The sequence below is a fragment of the Leptidea sinapis genome, chromosome 28 (genome assembly GCF_905404315.1).
Source record: "Leptidea sinapis chromosome 28, ilLepSina1.1, whole genome shotgun sequence".
Classification (NCBI taxonomy): domain Eukaryota; kingdom Metazoa; phylum Arthropoda; class Insecta; order Lepidoptera; family Pieridae; genus Leptidea; species Leptidea sinapis.
The window spans coordinates 9,601,791-9,626,238 of NC_066292.1; the positions used below are offsets into that span (position 1 = coordinate 9,601,791).

Sequence of the window (24,448 nt, forward strand, 5' to 3'; positions counted from 1 at the left end):
TTCGCTTACTCCGAATTAGTTTTTATTTTCTTTCGACATTATAATATAGTTACTATATAAGATCAACAAGCCATTCCGCATAGTCGCACAGTCGTGTGTAATACACCGGTTCATGAACACAGAAGTTCCCTCGGGACGAAATTGTGCTCCTGATGCCCAGTAGATGCCATGTCTTGTTACGTTCAGTGGCAAATATACCGCCATAGCTCGGACAGACAACCACATCTGAAAATACGATATAAATTTTATTATTTCTTACAGTACAAAGTTTTATAAAAGTATTTTAAGTAGAGGTCACTGATTCCCTTTCCTAAGGGTAGGTATTTGTGCCTATTTTATTATTAGTTCTAGGTCGACCATGCTACAGTGTGATTTGATCAACTTTACTCAAAAACTTTATTTTTTCCTAACCATCTATTGTTTTGTGGACTCTTTAAACACCTGTCAATTTTATAATTAACTCAGATTTATGTTTTTCTTGACAAGTAACTGTACGACATTGTGGTAAGTGATCACATCCACCCGTACTTTGTGCCATTAAATTATTTAGGTAGGTGCAATCATTTATATGATGAATATGGATGTTTGTTTCCGAGTCATGGATGTTTATATGTATTTATGTATGTTTAAGTAAGTAGCCTAGTTTCAGGGAAGATAATTTGTGTAAAAGTGTGTCAATATTACTATTATTATAATTATTTTAAAGGATTGAGAGAATGACTGATAGGATAAGCTTGCGTACGTTACAATGTTTAAGCTCCTTTCAGACTAATACTATTGTGATATTATGTAATATAGCAAATAAGGACCTAATGCTTATACTATATAGCATGGCGTTCATATTACGCGATATAATGGCAAGTATTTATAGTATATGGCAAGGTCAGTTGACAGCAATATTTGGCAGACACACGATCGATACAATGGATATGATACTGGATAGTCTTGAAAGCCCATCGAGCGATGATGACAATACGGAATTTGACGAAATCCCACGAAAGAAGAAAGATGCCAGACCATGGATATCAATCATATAAAATTCAGAGGAGAATGTGGTGATTCGAAACTTTTTGAAGATTGAAGAAGTAGCAAGCGGGTGGCTCACGATATACCACAGCGCAAATACGGTCCAAGGCAACGTAAACAAGTAATATGTATGTAAAACAAATAACTGATAACGTACCTATTATTTTTGCCAAAACTATTATACGGTTATAACACACCTTACATGCACAAAAATAACCTAAACCAAATTAAAACAATGGGCAAACAAAATAATTGAATGTATTAGGACAAATTAGGTGAGTATTGGCAACGCTAAGGTAGCAGGAAAATATGGGATATTAAGAAGGCTTTTACGCAAAGGGACGAACCTTACCTTGCGTTCTTATTAACAAGAACAATAGGATGAGAAAATATTACACGTTGTTTTACACAAAAATAAAATCAATGTTGAAGGCAAAAATAATTATTTAGCGACTTCAAAAAAGAAGGAGGTTCTCAATTCGTCGGTATGTTCTTTTTTAACTTATATAACTTTTTAAAATATAACAGTTTTAATAATATTAACTATCAACCTTATAACCCAGTAACCCAGCAATAAACAAATTAAAGAACTAATTTAGTATAAAGGTGACAACCTGCTCGGCAAGGTAAAAGGGAAAGAGGGGAGACGTATAAAAACCCTATTTATCGTACTACTTTCAACACCACTTCCCTCAATGCCACACCTAGTATTCTTGGTCTCGAAATCCCGAGTGATTGCCAATTCCGTGATTATCTAGATGGTAAAGCCTAATTATTGCCTTCGAAGAAACTGGGGATCAGCCGGGGCACATTCTAGCGGTCTATAAAGCGCAGGTCTGGCCATATGTGGAGCATTGTTCTCATAATATCTGGTTTGTTGCATCTCAGTATATTATGCTTGAACCTTTTGACCACGTCCAACATAGAGATGTTAAAGATATTTAAATCATTTACAATTACATTACATGGGTACCTTCAAAAACAGCGCGTAGGTTGGGTACACCTTCCTTAAAAGCTGGCAACGCTCCTGTGACTCCTTTGGTGTTGCAAGAGAATGTCGGCGGCAGTGATCACTTACCACCAGATGACTCGTAAGCTCGTTTGTACTCCTATTCTAAATTGATGGTCTTATAGATATTATTTCACTGTTTCAGATGGTGTTTCATTGTTGTGGCGTGTTTCCAGCATAATACAACATGGCTTCCTTCAAAAAACTACACTTCTCTAGAAGTCCTGCAACGAGGCTGTAATTCCTCTTGTGTTTCAGGAGAATGTGTGTTTTACTTATCCCATTAAAAAAACGGGCACACTGCAGAAAAGGTGGGATGAGATATCAGGGAAGTGGCAGAAGCGATGTGGAACAGAGTGGCTCAAGAAAGATCAGAATGAAAGAGGTTTGAGGAGACGTTTGCCAATTGGCAAACTGATCTAAATAAAATAAAAAGTAGCAGATACTACAATAAATTTTAAGTTTTATTTTTGTTTTATGATGTTAATAGTATAAGTTGATCTAATCTAAGGCTTTAATTATTATTGTAGGGTGATTGTCCAAATTATTGTACCAGCACCAGAACAGTTATGAATCAACGAAATTCTGTATATTGGTGTAGACTGTAGTGTTCAGTATAGTCCCGGTTTCAATATATTGTTATACATAATAAAACATAACAAAGGAAAAAAATTAGTTTAATACCATTTCCATAGGCTCCACATATTTTTCTGGACATTTGGCAACTTTCACTTTTCTTCTTGTTGAAATATATTGGAGTCAGATCGCCTGAAACCGCCCAACCTGTAGTCTAAGAAGTAATATACGGGTAAGAAACGGTGCGCTTAGGTATAACTTAATTTTTTTTGGAGACAATTTTAATTCAAAGAGGTATCATTTTTTAAACATTTTTTTTTAATTTTTTAAACCTCATTATAACGAACCTTGATAAAATTTAAAACTTCCATAACCTGAAAAATATTTCTATCATTAAGAGATGGGGCTTTCTAGCGCCATAATATCAATTACTCGAAATCTAGACCTTCTTTCTATAAATCAAAAAAATTTGTTCAAAACATATTTTTTCTTCACTAATTGAAATATTAAATTATTTCCTATTCAAATTCAATTAGAGGTAAAATTTATCTTTGCCGAAATATTTGCTTCCAAACCTGTTTAAGGCCAAATAAAAAAAAAATCCTTTGAGGTCCAATTTACAGAGGATCAATTTATAGAAACAAACGCTATTCCTATAAAATTTTATCTGGTATTTAATACTTTTAGCTAACCAAAAACTTAGTTGTTTGATTACTTTAGCATATGATTGATTTTCTACAACTCAACTCAGACTTTATCCACCCAAATCTTAGTATGATTCTGTATAGGTACTCATTTCTATCGTCCATAGTTTGTTTGTCCTGTACAGCTTCGATTAGTAATCTAATCGCGTTGCTAAAATTTATTATTTTCATTACTAAATCATTTCTACTTACCATCGCTTTATCGTAATCTAGTTCATCACCTAAACAAGAAACAGAAATCGTTTCTGTCTCATCTGCAGCATCTATTTGTAGTGAAGCTATGTCATCATCGCTGGCAGTAAAGTTTTCATGGACAATTATGTTATTTACCTAAAAAATTGTAATACATTGCTATTATATTAAAATATATTTTATGTGTTATATCAATACATTCAATAATGTTCTCAGTGTTGTTCAGCGGATAGGGAAACTGTCTTCCTCTCGGAAACAAAGTGAGTATCAACCGTCGGAGATTGGGTTAATGGTGCAAATGAAAGGAAATCGACATTGAATAATGAATAAAGTTAGACTGTAAATGATGACAACCTAGGCAATATTACCAACATTTTTGTATTAATCAAATAAATGAAAAATTAATCAAATAATTGTGATGAAAAAAAAGATTTACAAAATTTACTTTCACTCTCCTGTTTTGGGAAAGCCAATGCACCTGAAGAAGCCTCGTATAATGGCAAAACATGTTTCCTAGTAATTTTTGTGTATCAGAATTAAGTTTTCAAGAATCCTGAGCGGCACTAAATTGTAATGGGCAGGGCGTCTCAATTACCATCAGCTGAACATCGTGCTCGTCTCCTCCCTTATTTCATAAAAAAAAAACTAAAAATCAACATTCTAAATGGGAGGAGATGTATTGCTTGGCAGTTCTCTCAAAGATATACTACGATATATATGACGACCCCTATAGCCCAGTGATTAGTGACCCTGCCTACTCAGCTAGAGGTCCCGGGTTCGAATCCCGGTAGGTGCAATCACTTATATGATGAATATGAATGTTTGTTTCCGAGTCATGGATGTTTATATGTATTTATGTATGTTAAAGTAAGTATATTGTATTAAATATATCGTTATCTTGTACCCATAGTACAGGCTATGCCTAGTTTGGGGCAAGATAATTTGTATAAGAGTGTGTCAATATATTATTATGATTATATTATGTTGTTATAATAGATCTCATTAAACCAGCTTCTGATATAATAAAGCCACACGAAATTACATAATAAAAAAGATTACCCGAACAATTTTTTCGGTATCCTTCGTAATATTCAATGAAGTTTTCCCGAGTATGATAATAACATCTTCCGCCCTTGTTGATTCAACACATCTTGCGGCTAGGAACAAAAAAGTAAAAATGTTATTATTTGTGTGAAAAGTAAAAGAAAGTGTTTATAGTGAAGTTGTATGTTATGGTTGTACACATGTTTGTAAGTTACATATAAAATAATTTTATTTCACATATACGAGTAAAAGGTGTATATGTACCCATGCAAAAAGTTATACTACTTTGGAATAACAAACAAAAATTCTTATTTTTTTTATTGCTCGTGTAATTTTATGTTTTGTAGAAAGAACAATATTGTAATAAAGAATGTCATAAATACAACGCACAATTTCCAACTCAACGTTTACTTATGGCTCTTTTATAAAAGATTGTCAAAGATAAATCTACAAAAACCGGCATTACTAATATAGCTACTAACTATTATTAAAATATTTTACATTTAGTACATAAAAAGTAGAATAAAAATCAAAGTAAAAAACGTTCCCCTTATACGCCGTGCCGATTATAATGCCGCACAACTTAGCCGTAGAATCTCATTCTTGATTAAAGCTAAAATTCAATGAAAAATAAATGCCAATGTTGTCTCATTAGCCCTGTAATTTCAATAGCGACAGCGCCCTTCAAATCGAGGCATAATAATACTTGCACATTACTGCCTCACAGTGTAAGCACGCGCCGCTGGGGTCCCCACGTAGCCTCGAAGTCAAAAATATTTCTAAACAGAAAATATTTCTCTTTCTGCATAAAACATGAACACAATTGCGTAGCATTAACTTGTACAGTTGCTAGTTGTATTAAAGCGGCTAAATGGAACGCATGATAATATTTCTTGGAGTTAAGACATACTTTAATGTCAGCTGCATTCGAAGCTGGTTATAATCAAATTACCATCTGTATACTCAAGTATACTCACTGTGCTGAATGACTTATTATATCATTGAACACTTTTAAGGCACGCTGAACACTTTATTATGAAAGTATGGAAAGAGACTGAGAGTGGGTTATGTCGGCCTGTCGACGATCAGTCAGACTAAAATTAGCCGTGATAATCTTTATATTATAACTTTAACTATATAATATAAATATGTACACATTGTAAGTGTTACTTACTTGAAAAAAGGCCCGGAGAAGAGTACCCTTAGCTGAAGAGCATGTATGAATAGGAATAATGAAAGTGGACGAAGCGAAACAAGTATGTAAGGATCGTAGCAAGTGGAAAGAAGTGGTCTCTGCCTATCCCTACGGGAAAGAAGCGTGATTATATGTATGTAAATGTTACTACTATTATTATTAGCCTCGCCGCAACCAATTTTAGACTTCTGTTAAATATTCTTATGCACACCGATTTTTATGTTGGGCGATTACAGTTTTATAACCATTGTTAGATTAACACATATGATTCAGGTTGACTTAAAAATTGGGTTGGAATCAGTTAATGTTCTGCGTACATTGATTCAAAAGTATTTTAAATATGGCTCTTTTAATCCTTACTACCACAAGCCAAAAGTAAAATAGGAATTTGTCATTTAAAGTATTAATAATGGGTCATGTAAAACATCAGGAAATCATGTAAAAAGCAAAATAAAATTAATTTTATCTATACTAATATTATAAAGAGGAAAGATTTGATTATTTGTTTGTTTGTATTGAATAGGCTCCGCAACTACTGAACCGATTTGAACAATTCTTTCACGTTTGGGAAGCTACATTATCCCCGAGTTTTATAGGGTATATTATATTTTAGAAAAAATTAGGTATCCCTACTAAAAGTCCAATAATGTAACCCAAGATGTAAAAATATGTACGCGAACGAAGTCGCGGGGTATCAGCTATATATTATAAACACAATGATGACTCGCATCACCGTTCATACATGATAGCCACTCATGCCCACACACCACTGATCTCTACTACTTACCACTGGACTGGCGGCTGTCAAAGTGCTTTTGTGCCTGTTTGATAATCGCCATTTTGGCACTGTTGGCCATGTAGCGAGAGTCTGCGGTACTAAAACCAGTACTAACAGCCTCAGCTAAACAAACATCGATAGCAAAACAATTTACAAAAAAAATTGTGTACTTTATTATGTTGATTCCTGAAGTATAAATAACACGGAAAACGACCGAAATTAATTCAAAATGCAAAAATACTTCAAAGTATTGTACGTTTCTCTCGCAGCCATTTGTATTATACGTCAAAACTAGTTCGCTGGACGCTCGCGAGTGGCGTTTCAAATAGGCACAAATAAATTTTTGTCAAACATATGGAACAGCCTGTCCAGTGGTATTTATACAGGTCAGTGCCACACACTATTGCCAATACGTGAATACGACATAGGTGAATATTCGTTACAGTGGAAGACAAAGTTAATAAGTTTCATTGCGAATTTTATTCGTATAACTACATTTGTGTGTACATTAAATAATAAATGTATAATTAACTCACATACTTTGAGTTCCATTGTCATATCTTTTTATTCTATTAAAAACTTGTATTATTGCAACAAATATTTTGTTTAATTAACACTATGATGTCGACCTCGGTAGGTAAAATATTCACATTTATATTAATAGAAAAAATCTAATTGCAAATCACACATCAATTATTGGAGAAGACGTTTGTCTGTCTGTTCATAATAAAAAAAAACTCTTGCGGATGGAATTTTGGAAAATCCGTTCTTAGCTGACCTCTACTCGGTGAAAAGAATATTCCTACCAAATTTCAAGTCTTTAGCTGTAATGGTTCCACAGATATCGTGATGAGTGACTATATACGTGGAAATCTCGAATATATATACCCCCTTATTCATAATGGTCCGCTAACTTTAAACAGCCGCTTAGGAGTTTTTTTTTTTCTCATTCTGACTTAGGTCAATAGAAGAAGACAGAGTGAGAATTAGCAATGCTTTAAGTTAGCAGACTATTATGAATAAAGGGGTTAGAAGCTAAGATGTAATTCGAAGCCTAGGATTGACATTTTGCCCGACCTTCGCATATATGATTGTATTACATACATATATTAATACAATTTACACAACTAGTGATCACTTTTCACACTGCAAAGCGTCTCTTGCAGCGAATTCTTAAGATATACTTGATATGTTTAATGACTTACTATGTTTAAAGCATGTCGGTGACGCTAAATAGAAACTATGTCCCATATTGAAAGTTCTAATCGCGCTAAAAGTAGTAGTAATGGGACAGCTATCAATTTGATTGAAGCGGCTTAAATGAATTATTAAGATAGAGAGAAAAATGGATTACACTAAAAGTTTCACACTTTTTAAGAGCATAGTTATAAATTTTTCTTTGACATTATTAACCAGCACAGTCAGTAAGCATCAGAATTTTTGCCAGAAGGGAAAAAACAAAAAGTTGCTCCTTCCAACGTCGCTTTATATTCGCGAGGTGACATTTTCTTTTTTTTAAAACACTCAAGAGGGCGGAAGAGACATTTTTCCTCCACATTCGTCTCTTGTGTGGAATATTGTTCACATCAACATCGTTTAAGCGATGTATTAAGACGTAAAGTTTGTGATATAATTTTACTCTGGTGTTTTATACATGAACCAAATTAAACATTCTTATCAATCAGATTTCATAGATATTATTTGAAGTAGAATTTGTGAGAAAGTGGCTTGGCATGGCACACAAGCCCAGACTAAAACCATCGATAATAGATTTGATGTAATCACAAACAATAATCACATTTAAGCTTATGCTCAAATTTTAATTTATTTTGATACTTTTAAATAAAATTTATTTTATACAGTGTAATTTATTTCTTAAATGTAAAGTTTTTGCCGATGAGGTACAACAACTGTTGGTAGATAATTTAAAAATCGTAATATATAGGCTGATATACTATAAGCAACTAGCGAATGCAAAACTCACAGTACCAAAATTAACAGGAACGTTTTGTCGAGTTTTCTGGTGAAACGATCGTAAATTTGCTTCGGATTTTTTGCCGAGCAATTTTGTCATTGTTCCCCCCGCCATCCATCTTTAAAGTAAATGCTGTGATGCATAAGTACGTGGGTAAAACTGAAAATGTTTAGAACTGGCCAGTTAGAAACATTGCAAATGAAAACTTTTTTGAATTTCAATTTTAGAACTTTTTGGTAACCTAATGTAGTATATTGCATTCATTTGTCGTTTGTTTTTGTGAATTGGCGGCGAATCTAAAACTCTTGTTACACGTGAAAATGAACCTAACGCGAGAAAATTTTCAGTCAATGATTCATTATGACTTTCGTTGTGGGCTTACTTAACAAAAAAGCTATGATAATCAGAAGCTGCGATAAGCATTTCTTAATGAAGCCCTATCTCGTGCCACTATTGGTTTAACGAGATTTAGCGTGGATGTAGCAATCTCAATGATGATCCGCGTGAGGGACGTCCTTTAACAGCGACTACTGAAGATACCATCAGCGCTGTGCAACGCATGATAGAGGAAGATAAGAGAGTGACCTATCAGCAAATACGGGCAAGCCTAGGCATTAGTATGAGTCAAGTTCAAAAAATAGTACACGAACATTAAGGCGTCAGGAAGCTGTGTACCAGATGGACCCATACTTTAACCGATGACCAGAAACACCTTCGCATGGACTGGTGTCGCCAAATGTTAGATAAGTTCAACGGCGGTAACTCAAATTCTGTATTTGACATCGTCACAGGTGATAATAGCTAGATATATTGCTACGAACCCAAAACCAAAAGACAATCAGCTCAGTGGGTGTTTACTTTCGAGGATCGGCCAACTATGGTAAAGAAAGGAAGAAGTCAAGGAAAAAGATGATTTCCTCATTCTGTGGTCGGACAGGTCATTTCGCGACAGTTGTGCTAGAAGATGGAAGAACAGTTACTGCAGACTGGTATGTCAATCGCTGTTTCCCTGTTGTCTTGGAAAAAAATCGACAGTAGCACCCTTGAAGTAGGATCCTCCTTCACCACGACAATACGCAGCTCAGTCCGCAAAACGGACTGTTGAATATTTGACTATGGTAGGTGTTGAGATAATGAGTCATCCGCAATACAGTACTGACCTGGCGGCCTGCGACTTTTTATTTATTTCCAAGAACTAAAGATAAAATTCGAGATATTCCCTTTACGAGCCCTGAAGATGCGGTGAAAGCGTACGAAAATGCCATAGAAGAGACCCCTAGGGAAGAATGGGCCCACTGCTTTTCTCAGTGGTTCCATCGAATGCGACGATGTGTAGAGAGTAACGACGATTACTTCGAAAAACAATAAAAGCACTGGCAACTTTCTACATTAAGCCGTTTCTCTATTCTATTGATAAACTAGAGAAATATCATAATCGGATACGTGGAGCGAATGAGTGAAGAAAGAATCACGCATCAAATATATATAGGCAAGTGTGTGGGCAGGTCGGTCGCGGAAGACCTCGTTCTACGAGGTCCCCAATTTTGTCATTTTTCGACCAAATTGGTGACGTTTTGAGAAAACGAAAGGTCCGCACTCGCAATCGGCGAGCATGTATAAAAAGAGTAATGAATGTAGAGGAAGCGCGTGAGGTTTGTAAGGATAGAAGCAAGTTTAATGCATTATATTGTCTCTGCCTACCACGACGGCGACAAGGCGTGAGTATGTGTGTATATATCAAAATTATGAAAAATGTCCAAATCTTACCAGTAATTACAACTGTACTAGACAAAAGTGCTCCATCACAACGATACTCGAACTGGTCTGTGGTGTTCTTTACAAAAATGGCCGCTATCCACGAGAACACATCCGCTACATCCTTGTTCCTGTGACATGTGCTGTTATCCTGAAAAAACACTTGAATATAGCATGCCTGTGTATTACAACATTATTGAAACGATTTTAACATAGTTTATCAGCTTCTTCCATAGCATAAACCTAATCCGACGAGATATCTTACTATTGGCACTTATAGACTTTGTGCCATTTCAGTACTTCCTTGTATAGAGGAATGTAGGGTTACGACGATCTTTCTCAAATGCACATTTTACCTTAAATTGTTCTGGAAGAAGAGTAGGAACCAGCATACATACGGATCATCTGATGCTATATGATCATTGTGGCCCATACTTTGTAGCAACACCAGGGGAATCAAAAGAGCGTTGCTGACTTTTTAAAGCGTTGAACTGAAGACACATTGGCACGTGAAGGACGATGATTAAACCGAGGCACTACCTTTGCCAAATTTCTACCTACAACGCCACTGACACTTTCAACGTAGAAATGTAAAAATATCGGGCTCTACGTGGGTAAAATATATATTTCAAAGGTATATATATTTTAATGTCATTTTCGTATTTAACCTATCAAAGACAGATTTAATTATCCTAAATCGGAATCGAGAAGGGAGTAGGCGCGACATGATCATTTGGCTACTCTTGTAACAATTTGGAACTGCACTCTCGAAATTGTTGACGAATACGTCTACCACGGGCAAACAATCCAGTAGGGCTGGTTAAATTTCGAATCGAACTCGGATGGGCAGCGTTCGGGAAGCTCCGTAAAATCTTCTCATCCCAAATACCACAGTGTCTGAAGACGAAGGTTTTCAACCATTGTGCGTTACCAGTGATGAGTTACGGTACGCAGACGTGGTGACTATGGGCCTTATGAGAAAGCTCATGGTCGTCATAGGGTACTGGTGAAGGCTATGCTCGGAGTTTCCCTGCGAGATCTAATCAGAAATGAGAAGATCCGTAGGAGAAGCAAAGTTACCGACATAGCCCAAATGATTGCGAAACTAAAGTGGCAGTGGGCAGGGCACATAGTTTGACGGACAGATGGCCGTTGGGGCAGAAAAGTCCTAGAATGGGGACCACGTACGAGAAGACGCAGTGTTGATAGGCCGTACAGGTACAAGATGGACCGACGATCTGGTCAAGATAGCCGGAATAACGTATTCCGGATGAGAGCAGTGCAGGACCTATGGTCGTGGAGATCTTTAGAGGAGGCCTTTGTCCAGCAGTGGACGTCTTCCGGCTGATGATGAAATCAACATTATAAACAGGAAATGAAGAAGCCGTAGTCCACCTAAATATAAACTCATAATAATTTTATTATTTCGTATACTAATGCATAGGTATTTTTAAGGGAAGGGGAAGGGAGAATATAAAATGTGTCTAACTTTAATCATATAGAAAAGTAAAATCAAATGTTATAATGGGCCATTGACAACCAAATCTGTCCCATTATTTTCGATGCCCATTTACGGTGCCCATGCTTAAAAATTTAAGACAAACGGTGTAAGTGCATCATCAGACTTTTTTTATGAAGCTAATTACAGCAATAGTGCACAAAATAATGCTTCAACTTCTGAATATTCTGTGGAGAAAAGCAAAAATAAACCAAGTAATAAAAATATCCTTGGGAGGAACTAGTAAGTATATACGAAAGAAATAATAAATGAAAACTAAGAAACAATATTGTAAATTCCTTAGAAAAAATATTGTAAGCTTATCTCGAGACACTTTACGAAGTGTTACTATTACTATTAATAATTTATATTATTATCGATCGTAGCATTTAAATCTGTAGATCTATTGTGCCCCCTATATGTGCCCGAACGCACGTCCTAGTTATGGCTGTACCCGTTGTGATGAGGTAGTTTAGGCAAACGTTTAGAGAAATTATTCCCTTGCGTTATGGGGTTCTTAATTGTATCTAAATCTCATCCTCTAGGCCAATGACCTTTAAAAGGCGCAGCACCCTCAGGAGTCGCAAGTAGGGTAGGTCCCTGCTTGAAGTTTGAGGGCTTTGACGCAACCCGCATATCATAGATAGATACGCAGTGAGAATAGAGTAATATCCTGAAATAAGCGGCAGATATTGAAAACATATTTGTGCTGCAGAAAAGAGCAATTCGAGCAGTCTATAAAATGCGTTCAAGGGATTCATTGAGAGTAAAGTTTAGTAAAGTAAATATTATGACAGTACACTGCCAGTACATATACGAGAACCTCCTATACGCTCATAAAAATATTTGCCAATTTAAAAAGAATAGTGATGTACACAGTGTCAATACTCGAAACAAACATAAACCCGCAATTCCATCTACTAGGCTCCGTAAAATTGCTAAATCTTTTAAAGTTGATTGTGTTATATTTTATAATAAACTCCCAAATGAAAATAAAATATTGCCTATTAAAAAATTTAAATGTGTCGTAAAAAATAAATTAACATGTAAGGCCTATTATAATGTGAAAGATTATTTGAATGATAAAGATAGTTGGAATTGATGTTCTAAATCTTGTTAATGAATATTGGTATACTCATTTGAATGCTATTGTAACTTTTGTACTTCATCCTGACTTGCACTAAATAACTTAAAAAGTTTTACAGATGTCAATTTTTTTTTATATGTTTAGTTTTTATGAGAATGCTCTGTGTTTTTTCTAGTGTTTTATTATTTATAACAAAGAATTACAAACATGCGAAACAAAAATTTAAATTATTCTTAATTATTATTAATTATAATTAAATATAATTTTTCACACTTAAATACTGGAATTAGTGTCTTAGTCAATGTAAACAGAGTTAAAATAAACAATTTTATGGGTATAATGAAATAAAGACTAGCGGCCTTACAAATAAAATTGGCATTAAGTTATAACTAATCATAAACCAAGAATATGTAAAATGTTTACAAATATACATTTTGCTTACGAATGGTTTGTTCGGACGTATAACGTTTCCCGCGTTTATTTGCAAGGCAGCTTGTCATAAGAAAAACTTCAGAATTATCATTGTATTGACAGTGTTGTCAACGATAATGTAAGCATTTGTTTATCATCAGTTATAACTTTATACCAAGTTTATTTGTAAGGAGTATTGTTAACGTATTTTAATAAAAGAAGTCAATAAAAATTAATAAAGAGTATGACCTCTCCTTGCATCGATAATGGCATATAATCATCTTGGCTTTTGATGGTGTCCTGTGGAATGTGTATCGATGTAATGGGAAAGATATTATCAGCCAAACTCAAGAACAAGCTCACTGAGCTTCACTTAAAAAATTAGAGCTGACTGCTGAACGTTGTTCCAAGAACCTATCACGTTCCAACAGTACTAAAAATATTTGCAATTCAGTTCTTAAGGATGTGAACAGTATTCATTTACATAGCAAAACTAAGTCTAAAAAGTATATTGCTTTGTTCTAAAAATACCATATATTGCTTTTAAATGCCGTTGATTAGTTTTAAAGATATAATTATGTTTGACATTAATGAGTGTACAGTTTGTATATTGTATAAATTTAAATTTAATTTGAATTGAATCACATTGCTATATTACATTACATTTTATATTCATATTATTTATATTTTCTAATGATGACGTATTAATTATTATTTTGTTATTATTATATGACGTGAAAATGTGTATTTTGAAATACCTACTTTCAATAAACTGTTTTGATTTGATTTGAATGAATCTCACTCAGTCGTGATCACACATATTTTTTGGAAGTGGTTGTACTCCCCTTGTTAGGAAGTCCCATACGTGCTCATTGGGGTCAAGTCGAGGCTCCGCGCTAGCCAATCCAAACGACGAATACCAAGGTGTTGTAAATAAGCATCTACATCAACAGAACGGTGGGCTCGAATAAATTTGTTGTGCATGTTAGCAAAGTATTTCTGTTTTGTACCTTTGCGCATTTACTGTGCAATTTTCAATTGATACTATACTCGGTTCGATAGCTGGAAGCTACGCCCTTCAAAATATAACGGACCCTCCACCATTAGGGGTAATTTCTTCTAAATACACGTCGACATAACGTTCTAGTCTTTACAATACTCGCCGACGTCGGTCCTCACCATTCAGATAAAATCGAGCTTCGGCGGAGAAACTTACGGGACTCCAGTTAACAAGGACAAAGATAAGCAAGTTTGAGTGAACCTCAATCGAGCAATCCGGTGGTCATGTAGTAACTTGGGGATCGGCGCTGGTCTTCGATTGCGTATATAAGCCACTAAAAGCTTTACTTACTTACTAGTCCATAAACTGATTTGTATACATCGTACCTCTAAAAGGTTTTTTCTGAGGTCTATGTAACTGCATTTGCGGTTCCCCAGCGCCTAGTCATGAAAAAGCGGTTGTCTCGTGGTTGTGTTTCAACGTTTTCTCCCAGAACCTTGCTATTTCTGAACAGAACCCTCTTTTCTCTTAGTTTCGAGTCCAGGTTCTTTGGACGGTTGACCAACTCACGTTTAATCGTAAAATTGTAACATAACATTGGCGACACCCATCTTCCAACAGAGCTATGATTTTAATAGCTCTTGTTGCTTTTTCTGACATTACAATCGACACAAAGATATATAAATTTATTTCAAGTTACAATAATGTAGGATTATGCGAGAAATATAAATTATTCTACTAAAAATAAGGAGAAGTTGGCTTAAGTTGCCTGATAACCTTTTAACAGGAAACTTGGGAAAAGTAAATAAAACGTCACAAACTGTAAAAGGGATTATTATTTTTAAAAACAAAAGTTTCAAATTTGAATCAATTTTTATATCTCATAGAATAACTCTTTATTAAGTGATAACAGTGATAAGTCTCAAATAACATAGTTTAGCTATCAATGTTGTTGAAATATCAAAAACACCCGTTTTTTTTTGCAAAAGAGTGTAGTTGTAGTATTATATTATTAACCACAACTTGTTGAAGTTTTCATTTCTGACGTATCACCTTAAGCTTTTATAAGTAATTTACCCCAACTCTGGGGATATATCCAAGTTTGTACTTTATCAAAATTTATAGACGGTAGTTGAAGCTCCGCCTCCAGCCTCCGCTCACAGACTAGTAAAAAAAGAAGGACTCCGCACCGTGATATTAGAAAGTGAAGCACCTTTATGCTAGTGTGTGTGCGGTTACGGGGTATACTAGTTACACCATTTTATCTCCCTTAAATACTAAACTACTCCCTTAAATACTTTTATATTATTGTTTTTACACTTTTTCACATTTTTAAAATATTTTATTGCGACGCAAACTGATCTCTCTCAGACGATGGCAGATCTCATAATGGTAGCCGATCGGCTTGTATTAGTGTAAGTGTATGCGTGGGGCTATGTATTTACACGTTTACCGGCTTTGTTTTGGTACAATGACGCATTGTTATGTAAGGTGACACGGAGTCCTTATTTTTTTACTCGTCCGTGCCTCCGCTTTTACCTTTATTGCTTTTAATGAGTGTCTCGCTAGGATAATGACAATGATTGTCCTATGACAATTTATACGTTAATCTATGTTTGTTTATCTATTTACTAGGAGTTTACCATAATGTAGTAATACTTTAAAAGTATTATGATCAATATATTAATTACTTGAATAAGTTAGCTGAGTTTGTTGCGCCCGTTCTTCTCAGGTCTGAGGCATTCATTTTGGAATGGGCGGTAGTTTTTGACTTTTAATAATTGATGTCACATTCTATTTTGAATAAAAATATTTGAATTTAAATTTGAATGATCTCTTATAACATCTACATTATCTGAAATTTACAATGAGATTGTTTAATATGCTTTCACGCTTTAAGTAACCAACCGATCATTATGAAGTTGTGAGGTACCATTAAGTAAACTTTTTTAGTCCCCGAGGGAATATAATAATATATTTATATATGTCATATATTTAACACGGACAGCTCGCACTAGAGTATCGGTACTCGCCATCTTCATCACAATTAAATTTTCAGGGGTATTTGTTCCACGTTTGTAACGATGAACAACTTTTATGCGCGTTGTTATTATAATATCATTAAACTATATATTCAATAACAGCCTGTTTGAATTTGTGAAGTGTGGAAACATTCTGGTTATCACTTATGGTCATATGACCCCAAGCACATCCCTGCACCTATTCCCATGGGTGTTCATATCACATAGATAAATAGGCAGTGCCTACCTCGCTATGAACCTAAATGAATATAGCACTAGTGTTAAAGTTGATTTAGTTTAACTTAGTTCCGTTATTTTGTAACCAAACTCTTATTTAACACCTACTCATAAATATTTTACTTACGCTAGGTACAAAATATCTACGGTAAGCAGTCTTTTCATATTCTAAAGCTCAACTACGACTAGTTAGATCCACAGTGCCTTACCTTGCTAGTAAACCAATGCACATCACTGCGTATAGCTTAAAAAACGAATGTTCTGTCCAAATATATCTAAAATATTCTATAGTCTATAGTCGTACATCAACCAAGCAATTACAGACCAGTAATAACACACATACATATGTATACAACTAAATATAATAAGATTCGCACAAATAATACAAAAGTTTTTCCCTCTAATTATTGTGAAACCTTGAGAGTTCGTGAGGGTACCGCAGCTTCTTCCACAGATTCTAGAAAAATGGATGCGGTACTTTATTTAATTTATCTATACTAATATTATAAAGCTGCAGTGTTTGTTTGTTTGAACGCGCTAATCTCTGGTACTACTGGTCCGATTTGAATGATTCTTTCAGTGTTGGGTAGTCCATTTATCGAGGAAGGCTATAGGCTATGTTTTTTTCAAAATTAGGGATACGTAATAAAATTGCTATTTTGTAACACAAGGTGTAAAATAGAAATGCTATTTTTGCGTGCGCTGCAAAAACTAGTGACAATAGAACGGTTGTACGATGTACAGGCTATAATTACTTACTTATTATTACTTATAAAACTATCGCGTGAATTATACTTTATATGGCAAAACAACGTTTGCCGGGTCAGCTAGTTTTATATATTTACTAGCTGACCCGGCAAACGTTGTTTTGCCATATAAAGTATAATTCACGCGATAGTTTTATAAGTAATAAAATATTGCCTATATTATAGCCTGTACTTCATTTTGTTCTATTGTCAATAGTTTATGCAGCGCACGCAAAAATAGGTTTTCGATTTTACACCTTGTGTTACAAAATAGCAATTTTATTACGGATCCCTAATTTTGAAAAAAAAAAAATACAAAACATAGCCTATAGCCTTCCTCGATAAATGGACTACCCAACACTGAAAGAATCATTCAAATCGGACCAGTAGTAAAAGAGATTAGCGCGTTCAAACAAACAAACACTGCAGCTTTATAATATTAGTATAGATACTTTCTACGGAAATGTTATTAATTAACTGTTGCGACCCCCTCATTGTTAGTGAATAAGTGTCCACGTTTGATAAACTCTTCGGATGCACGTGACTTTTACTTTACAGGCGCTTACAAAATTATTTTCAAATATATAATCGTTCATGACTAGCCGGTTACATAATATGAGTCTGGCCGAATAGTACATAGAGGTAGAGGTACTACATTATCTGCAAATATGTTTCGAAAATTACAACAAAACGTAAATGAAATATTTAAACATTGCAATATCTTGCCCATTTATCATAAAGTTAAGCAAATCTATTGAGTCAATTTATTTTTTAATGAATAAATAAGATTGCAAAAGATAGAACATCCTATACAAACAAGAGCCATAACTCAGAACCGGTTGTCGATTCTCCGGGCCTGCAACGTGTACGACAAACGAAGAGAATTTGAACCTGCTAAGTTATATTTATAAGTTATGTTTACTCGTTTTTGTCTCTAAAAATATTTTCACTGTTGTTAATATAATTTATAGCTTAAGTTGTAACGTATTAATAAATAGTTATTAGCATTAGTTGTTAACCTTTGTGGTTTTTTAGATGCTAAGTTGACCTATTTTTATATCAGTATATGTAATACGATAAATAAATAAAAATAAAACAACATACCAGTAAACCGCAATCTCAAAGACGCATCTCAGTGCGTTGGAATTATCAGATATCATATAAATATAGACATGTGGTCTGCGGTAAGCAACACGTTCAAACTAACCTCGTGCCTTGAAGGTCTAGAACCTTTAAAAGATATTCGGATCAACACATACAAACTGGTGTAAACAATACCGCCTCCATAATTAGGAACGCCGGCCACGAAGCATTGTTAGCGTGATTGATGAAGTGCGTCGCGTGAGCGTATCAGACTGTACCACTGTTTATTCACACAAGCCAACCGCCTATTTAATATTTAATACGTCATCATCATCATCATCACTCACACTGAGGCAGGAAGCTGCTAATGAGTTGATGAGAGGTTAAATATTGGGGAACTTACACAGCGAGAATGGGAATGCTTGCTTTATTAGCTAGTTTAACGATGTATTCATTGTACGTGGTCATAATAATGGAGGTCACTGAGATGACAAAATATATAAATAATACCAAAAGTATGTGGTGTATAATTTTACAAAAAAAAATTTTTTTTTAACAAAAGTATCAACTCACTTCAAAAACACTATTCCAAAACAATAGATATAATATGCATATGCGTATTTTTATACAATCTAATAAATTAATCTAATTCTACCTCCTCACGTCACGCGTGCGATTGAAGCACATCTCATCTACATATATTATGTAGTTACAAACCTACCTTGGCTGACAGCGACTCCAAAAATAACAATAATCGTAACTAGAATCATATTAAATAATAAGATTGTATAAAAATACGCAATTATTTTCATACAAACCCAGTCGGAAGTTATGAGGTAACAAACATAAAAAACCATAATTAATCAAAAGAATTGAGAACCTCCTCCTTTTTTGAAGTCGGTTAAAAAACACACCCATGTGTGTTCATCCCTTCATGAAGGCGAGGCTTATATTTTTTGGTTCTACATGCGGAAATAACTATTTTATAATGGAAGTGGAGCACAAACCAGCGTACCTGATATTAAGAGATCACCGACTCTTGCAACACCAGAGGAATCCAGGAGTGTTTCCGGCCTTTAAGAAGGTGTACGGGCTTTTTAAAGAAGCTTTTTGGATTGAAAGATTGTGCCTGTCATATCTAGCTGGAAATACTGCACAAGGAATCCCTTTCTACGGTTGGTTACCCTTTAAACGTGGAAGTTAGTTCTTTGGAAACCGTACTATAGAAAAACGTCAGATACGTGGGGATGATATCCCAATTTATGGCGTGTCGTGCGAAGGTGGAATTTAGTAAAACATCTCAATTTATAACAGCTGATCTTATTAATTTTTTTCTTTAATGGATTACAAATTAATACCTTCACAAGTAATTTTCCTCAATTTCCATCAATTGTTTCGACCCTGGCTTTCAATATTTGTCATCATTCGAATGTTGTGGAGTGAAATATTCAGATTCCCGAGAAATGTTTTTGTAACTGCGGTTGGATTTATTTGGCTTTGTTGCGACAATCGCGGGTGAGGAATTGCGGATACGAATAAAAGAACGCTTAAATTTGGAGTTGTGGACGATATTTTTGGTGAACGTCAACAATGGAATTGACACGTTATATGATCAGCTACTCGCTTCAAAAATATTATATATATTTCAGTATCATTTTTTAATAGTTAAGACAAAAACACTTGAACTTGAATTATGTATTGAGACGGTTTCTAGAAAACACTGCCTTGAACACTATTGTTAGTGCTAAGCAAGCACGTATTTTACAATAATATGGAAAACTAAATATCGTTCTGAATTCATTGGAATAAAGACAATGAGCGCTTATGTCTTTTATACGTTTTCTTTTATCAGGAAACAAGGAGCGGTGTACGTGAAGACTAAATACTTGGAATAGATAGTATGCCATATATTTATGCTATATAATTATAATGCTAATCTTATATTTATTAGGGAAGATACGTAAAAAATTATAAGAAAAAAAAACCCTAAATGGATTACTTCGTTGTATAAACCTGTCCCAAAGGCCAATATATAGTGAGGATTGGATCACAAGATAAAATTTGTGACAAATATTGGACATAAGAACCGAAAGGAAGGTGGCATCAGACACAATCAAAATAAATTCAATGAATTGGTCAGGTGTACCTCGAAACCAGGCAGCCAGGGTGTGGTAATGATGTTTTAAGAACGACTGGTAATAATCAGGCTGGCAAAAATATCTTAGATAAAGTAATAAACGTATTACTGTCTAATTATAAAAAAAACTTGAAAGTAGGTCATATAAACAATGCTACATGCTTTAAGTTCTCAAGCAAACAAAATTATATAACAATTCATTAATATTAGAACAAAAATTTACATTGAGGCTAATTATGCAATTGAAATTACTTACATAACTCGTCGTTTTATTCATTATAATTAAATTTGATACGTGTGAAAGATCACTATCAGTCGTAGATATTTCTGTTGTTTTATATTCATTGTATTCATTTGTTGTGTCTTTGTAAATGTCAACATAATCTATTATCGGGTAATCAGTAGCATTGTCCTCGTCATAATATTCAATTAATATTTCGTTGTCAAACACGCTTTTTGGAATATCCTTAACAAATCCACTGTTATCTTCATTTAAAGGTATTATATATTCAATAACTGTCTTATTAATAAATATATTCGTAAGATTCTCTTTTTGTGGTTGTATAATCTTATTTGTTAAATCTTTTTCTGTTAAATTCTCAATGTTTTCAGAATCATTCTCGTAATAATCAAAATCATCTTGTAATTCATTTATTGGATTTCCAATTATAAAACTTTTAACAACAATGGTAGATTTATCATTAGATCTGAATGAGCTAAAATCGGAGTCCAAATTCACAGTACCGTTCACCTCGTCACGTAGAAAACCAGACACACCTGATATTATTTTATTTATATCGTCCGTATTAAAATCTAATTCACTGTTTTGGTTTTTGCTTTCGATATTCGTTGGCAGAAAATAACTAGAGTTTTTGAAAAAATTTTCCACAAAAGAACTCAAACACGCGTAGTACGTATCACATTGGCAATTCACACCCACTGTCACTAAAAATAATGTTATTATTAAATTCATAACTAAAATCGTAACGTCACCTCCAAGCGCATGTAATTTTATAAATGTACTCATCCACTGTTTTTCTAATTCTTTATTTTATTATGTAAGATAAAGCTCATGTTCCCACGAGACATAGTATAGAGACTGGTGGTTGAATAAATGCATTGAAACACATAACATTGTAACAATATTTTGTAATATATAAGTTGTAAATATATATTTACCTTAAAATTGAAAAAAGTTAACAAGTTTTGTGCTATCATTTGTCTTTATTCGCGTTAATTTAAATAAAACAGAGTAATTAAAACAACTACAAGTATCTAGTCTGTGGTATTAAGGTTTAAGTTTTGCAGCAAACGACCTTACCTTGGAAGATTCGTGTCGAGTCCGACTTTGATGGATTACTTTGCACAATGGACAGATAATGGACCATTTAAAGGTGTAATAGCTCGCGAGGATAACAGAGCTGATGAATGGATATAAACAGAATGGTAAGATAACAAATTCAACATGATTCTATTATTTCGGTTTTATAAAGGTGGACAATTAAGGCGAAAATGTGTTAAAAGGAAGGCGCAGCCAACGAGCTTTGCTGAACTTTTAGGCATTTTCTGATCGTCTAACCCTGGTCACACCGCAAAAGAAAACTCCGTCTACAGTGCGATTATATAAAGAAGAAAGATCGTTGAAAAGTGCACAAAATGATGTTCCTCCAGGAACAATATCAATCCAGTTGGTAAGCATTATATTTTGGTTTCTGGCGTATGATGCGATATATGCAATCTTATTTGACACTCCTCCATGAGCCTAAGTGAGCTATTACAGTTTACGTGAGCGATTCTTACGATTCTTCCTTCACGTTTTTAGTTGGTATTATTGATAACCAAGATAGTCTCATAGCTGACAGAGCTGATAGCGCCTACCATAAACAATAATTTATAAAATTAGCTCTAGTTTGTAAACATATCTTGCTACAATACATCGTAATTGTAATATACTCTACTAAAAACGTTTTTCTGACCCAAATAAAAACATCTTATCACACTCATAAGATTTCTATTTAAGTTATCAATGGTCAAGTGCATTGTCTCTTTTATACTCAGGGAAGATAGTGGTCACTATATTTTTCAATCACATCTTTAGATGTCTTTTGTAATACGAACCTAATACGTAATTAGTAATTATTGCAAAGTTCGAGAGAACATATAGCTGTAGTATTTTTATTTTCATAAATTAGGCAGTAAGTAAGCATGGACACAAAAACATTCTCAGAAATTTCTTTTCCTTATAAAATATAAGTGGCAATATTCATTTCAGTCTTGGTGAAGTGAAAAAATTCATAAGGAGTGCTGAACACTTTATTTTACGGTTAATAAGTGATACTAATAACTAAACGCCCATTTTAGTAAAGTTGACTCGAGTCAGCTAAGGGGGAATCACTCAGTGAGCATTCTTGTGCTTTATGTTATAAGCCTCAAGCTGATGAGGTTTTCACTTGTGTCGTGTGGTCCATAACTTGTAATTGTCATCAATCTATTGGCTTATTTTATTTCATCCCCCAAATCTCTCCCATATTTGTTCTATTCTCCTTAGTGGGAGGCTCCTTAGCACAGGATAACGGCTAGATTATGGGTACCACAACGGCGCCTATTTAACTGCCGTGAAACAGTAATGTTTTAGCATTATTGTGTTTCGCTCTGAAGGGTGCCCGTAGCTATTGAAATTACTGGGCAAACGAGACTTAACATCTTATGTCTCAAGGTGACGAGCAATTTATTGTAGTGCCACTCAGAATTTTTGGGATTTTCAAGAATCCTGAGCGGCACTACACAATAATGGGCAGGGCGTATCAATTACCATCAGCTGAACGTCCTGCACGTCATCTCGTCCCTTATTGTCATTAAAAAATAACTCTAATGTATAAAAATACAGGCCTTTTAAATTTTATTTAAGTGTTAGAAAACCGAGTAGGTATTAAGTTTAAAATTTCATTAAAAATTAATCCTTGATGTATACATGCTTACCACGAACCTACTATTATAATAAACAAAAAGAACTACTTACTTTCAAGTTTTCTATAACTATGAAGCTCCGTCCAGTTACAAACTCTACGTCTTTCATATCCGAAGTAGTGAGATAACTTACATTAGCTTCATCATTCATAAGTTCATTACAATCTTTATTTGACCTACAATCACTCGTGATGGTATCGTTGTCTATATCAAAAACATAATCAACTGTCACTAATTGTGGCAATTCTATATAATCTTTCACTTCTTCTACATTCACTTTGCGCTTTGGTCTATTAATTATGTCAGAAGTGAAATTTTCAATGTTATCTATATCGGTTGTCGATTCAACATCGTAAATATCAGTCGTTGTGTAATATTCTGTTGTGTCATCACAGGACACTTTTATTTCCGATATAGTTGGAATCCTTTTGATAGTTATATTAGCATGAATGTAGTTATACACATCTGGCCAATACCGGAAGCTGTATAAAAACGTAGAAAATATTATTAGCACTGTTAGTATTATGAGTACAATTAGCAATCTGATTATTAATTTGGTTGATGATATGTTTGGCTTCATATTTGATTGCGACACATGTAACTAATTTTAAATCGCGATCGATACTAAATTTGAGTTCAGCAGCTCGTAATAAGAGAAGTAATAATGGAAAATATAATGGGCTGTTTGCCATTTTAGGAGGCAGTAAACAATGGATCCTACTTTTATTAGTTATTGCGATGGACGTAAGGATTATTTTATGATTGCTTTGTTATGTTTTAAGCTATTTTTATCTTTATGTTTGCTATCATTTGCTCGTTAATAGCAGTGACTGGTGTGTCCGGTATCTTTTATAATAATAATACCAGCCAGTAACAAGAATAATGGTTTACTTTTTTTAATATTTTTTTATTTATAGCCTTTAGATACACTACTCTCATTTTTCTTATAAAAGTGTCATCTTATTGGTGCGCTGCGTTATTAGTATAAATATAAAATGATTGAAGTG

General features: G+C 34.2%; 1 protein-coding gene across 2 annotated transcripts; it reads right to left on the reverse strand.

The window, feature by feature from the left end:
- LOC126972974 (uncharacterized) lies at positions 1 to 24,051 on the reverse strand. 2 transcript variants are annotated; one of them, XM_050820081.1, is made up of 7 exons: positions 21,796 to 21,871; positions 20,731 to 21,419; positions 10,267 to 10,405; positions 4,567 to 4,664; positions 3,508 to 3,645; positions 2,720 to 2,825; positions 1 to 225 (listed from the first exon to the last, which is right to left on the reverse strand). In XM_050820081.1, exons 1-7 carry the CDS (start codon positions 21,860 to 21,862, stop codon positions 53 to 55), a joined length of 1,410 nt encoding a protein of 469 aa, XP_050676038.1. In that variant the 5' UTR covers positions 21,863 to 21,871; the 3' UTR covers positions 1 to 52. The 2 variants fall into 2 exon arrangements, with proteins under 2 accessions (XP_050676038.1, XP_050676039.1); XM_050820082.1 differs by lacking the exons at positions 20,731 to 21,419; positions 21,796 to 21,871 and adding an exon at positions 23,494 to 24,051.
- Between the last annotated feature and the right edge of the window lie 397 nt (positions 24,052 to 24,448).

What these genes read in the sequence shown, in the direction of transcription:
- LOC126972974 (XM_050820081.1), bottom strand. Translation starts at nt 21,862, where the DNA reads ATGGTCCATTATCTGTCCATTGTGCAAAGTAATCCATCAAAGTCGGAC. An exon ending in CTCGACACGAATCTTCCAAG is followed by an intron (nt 21,420 to 21,795) that starts GTAAGGTCGTTT and finishes CATTATTTTTAG; the next exon opens with TGACAGTGGGTGTGAATTGC. An exon ending in ATACCGAAAAAATTGTTCGG is followed by an intron (nt 3,646 to 4,566) that starts GTAATCTTTTTT and finishes ACAATTTTTTAG; the next exon opens with GTAAATAACATAATTGTCCA.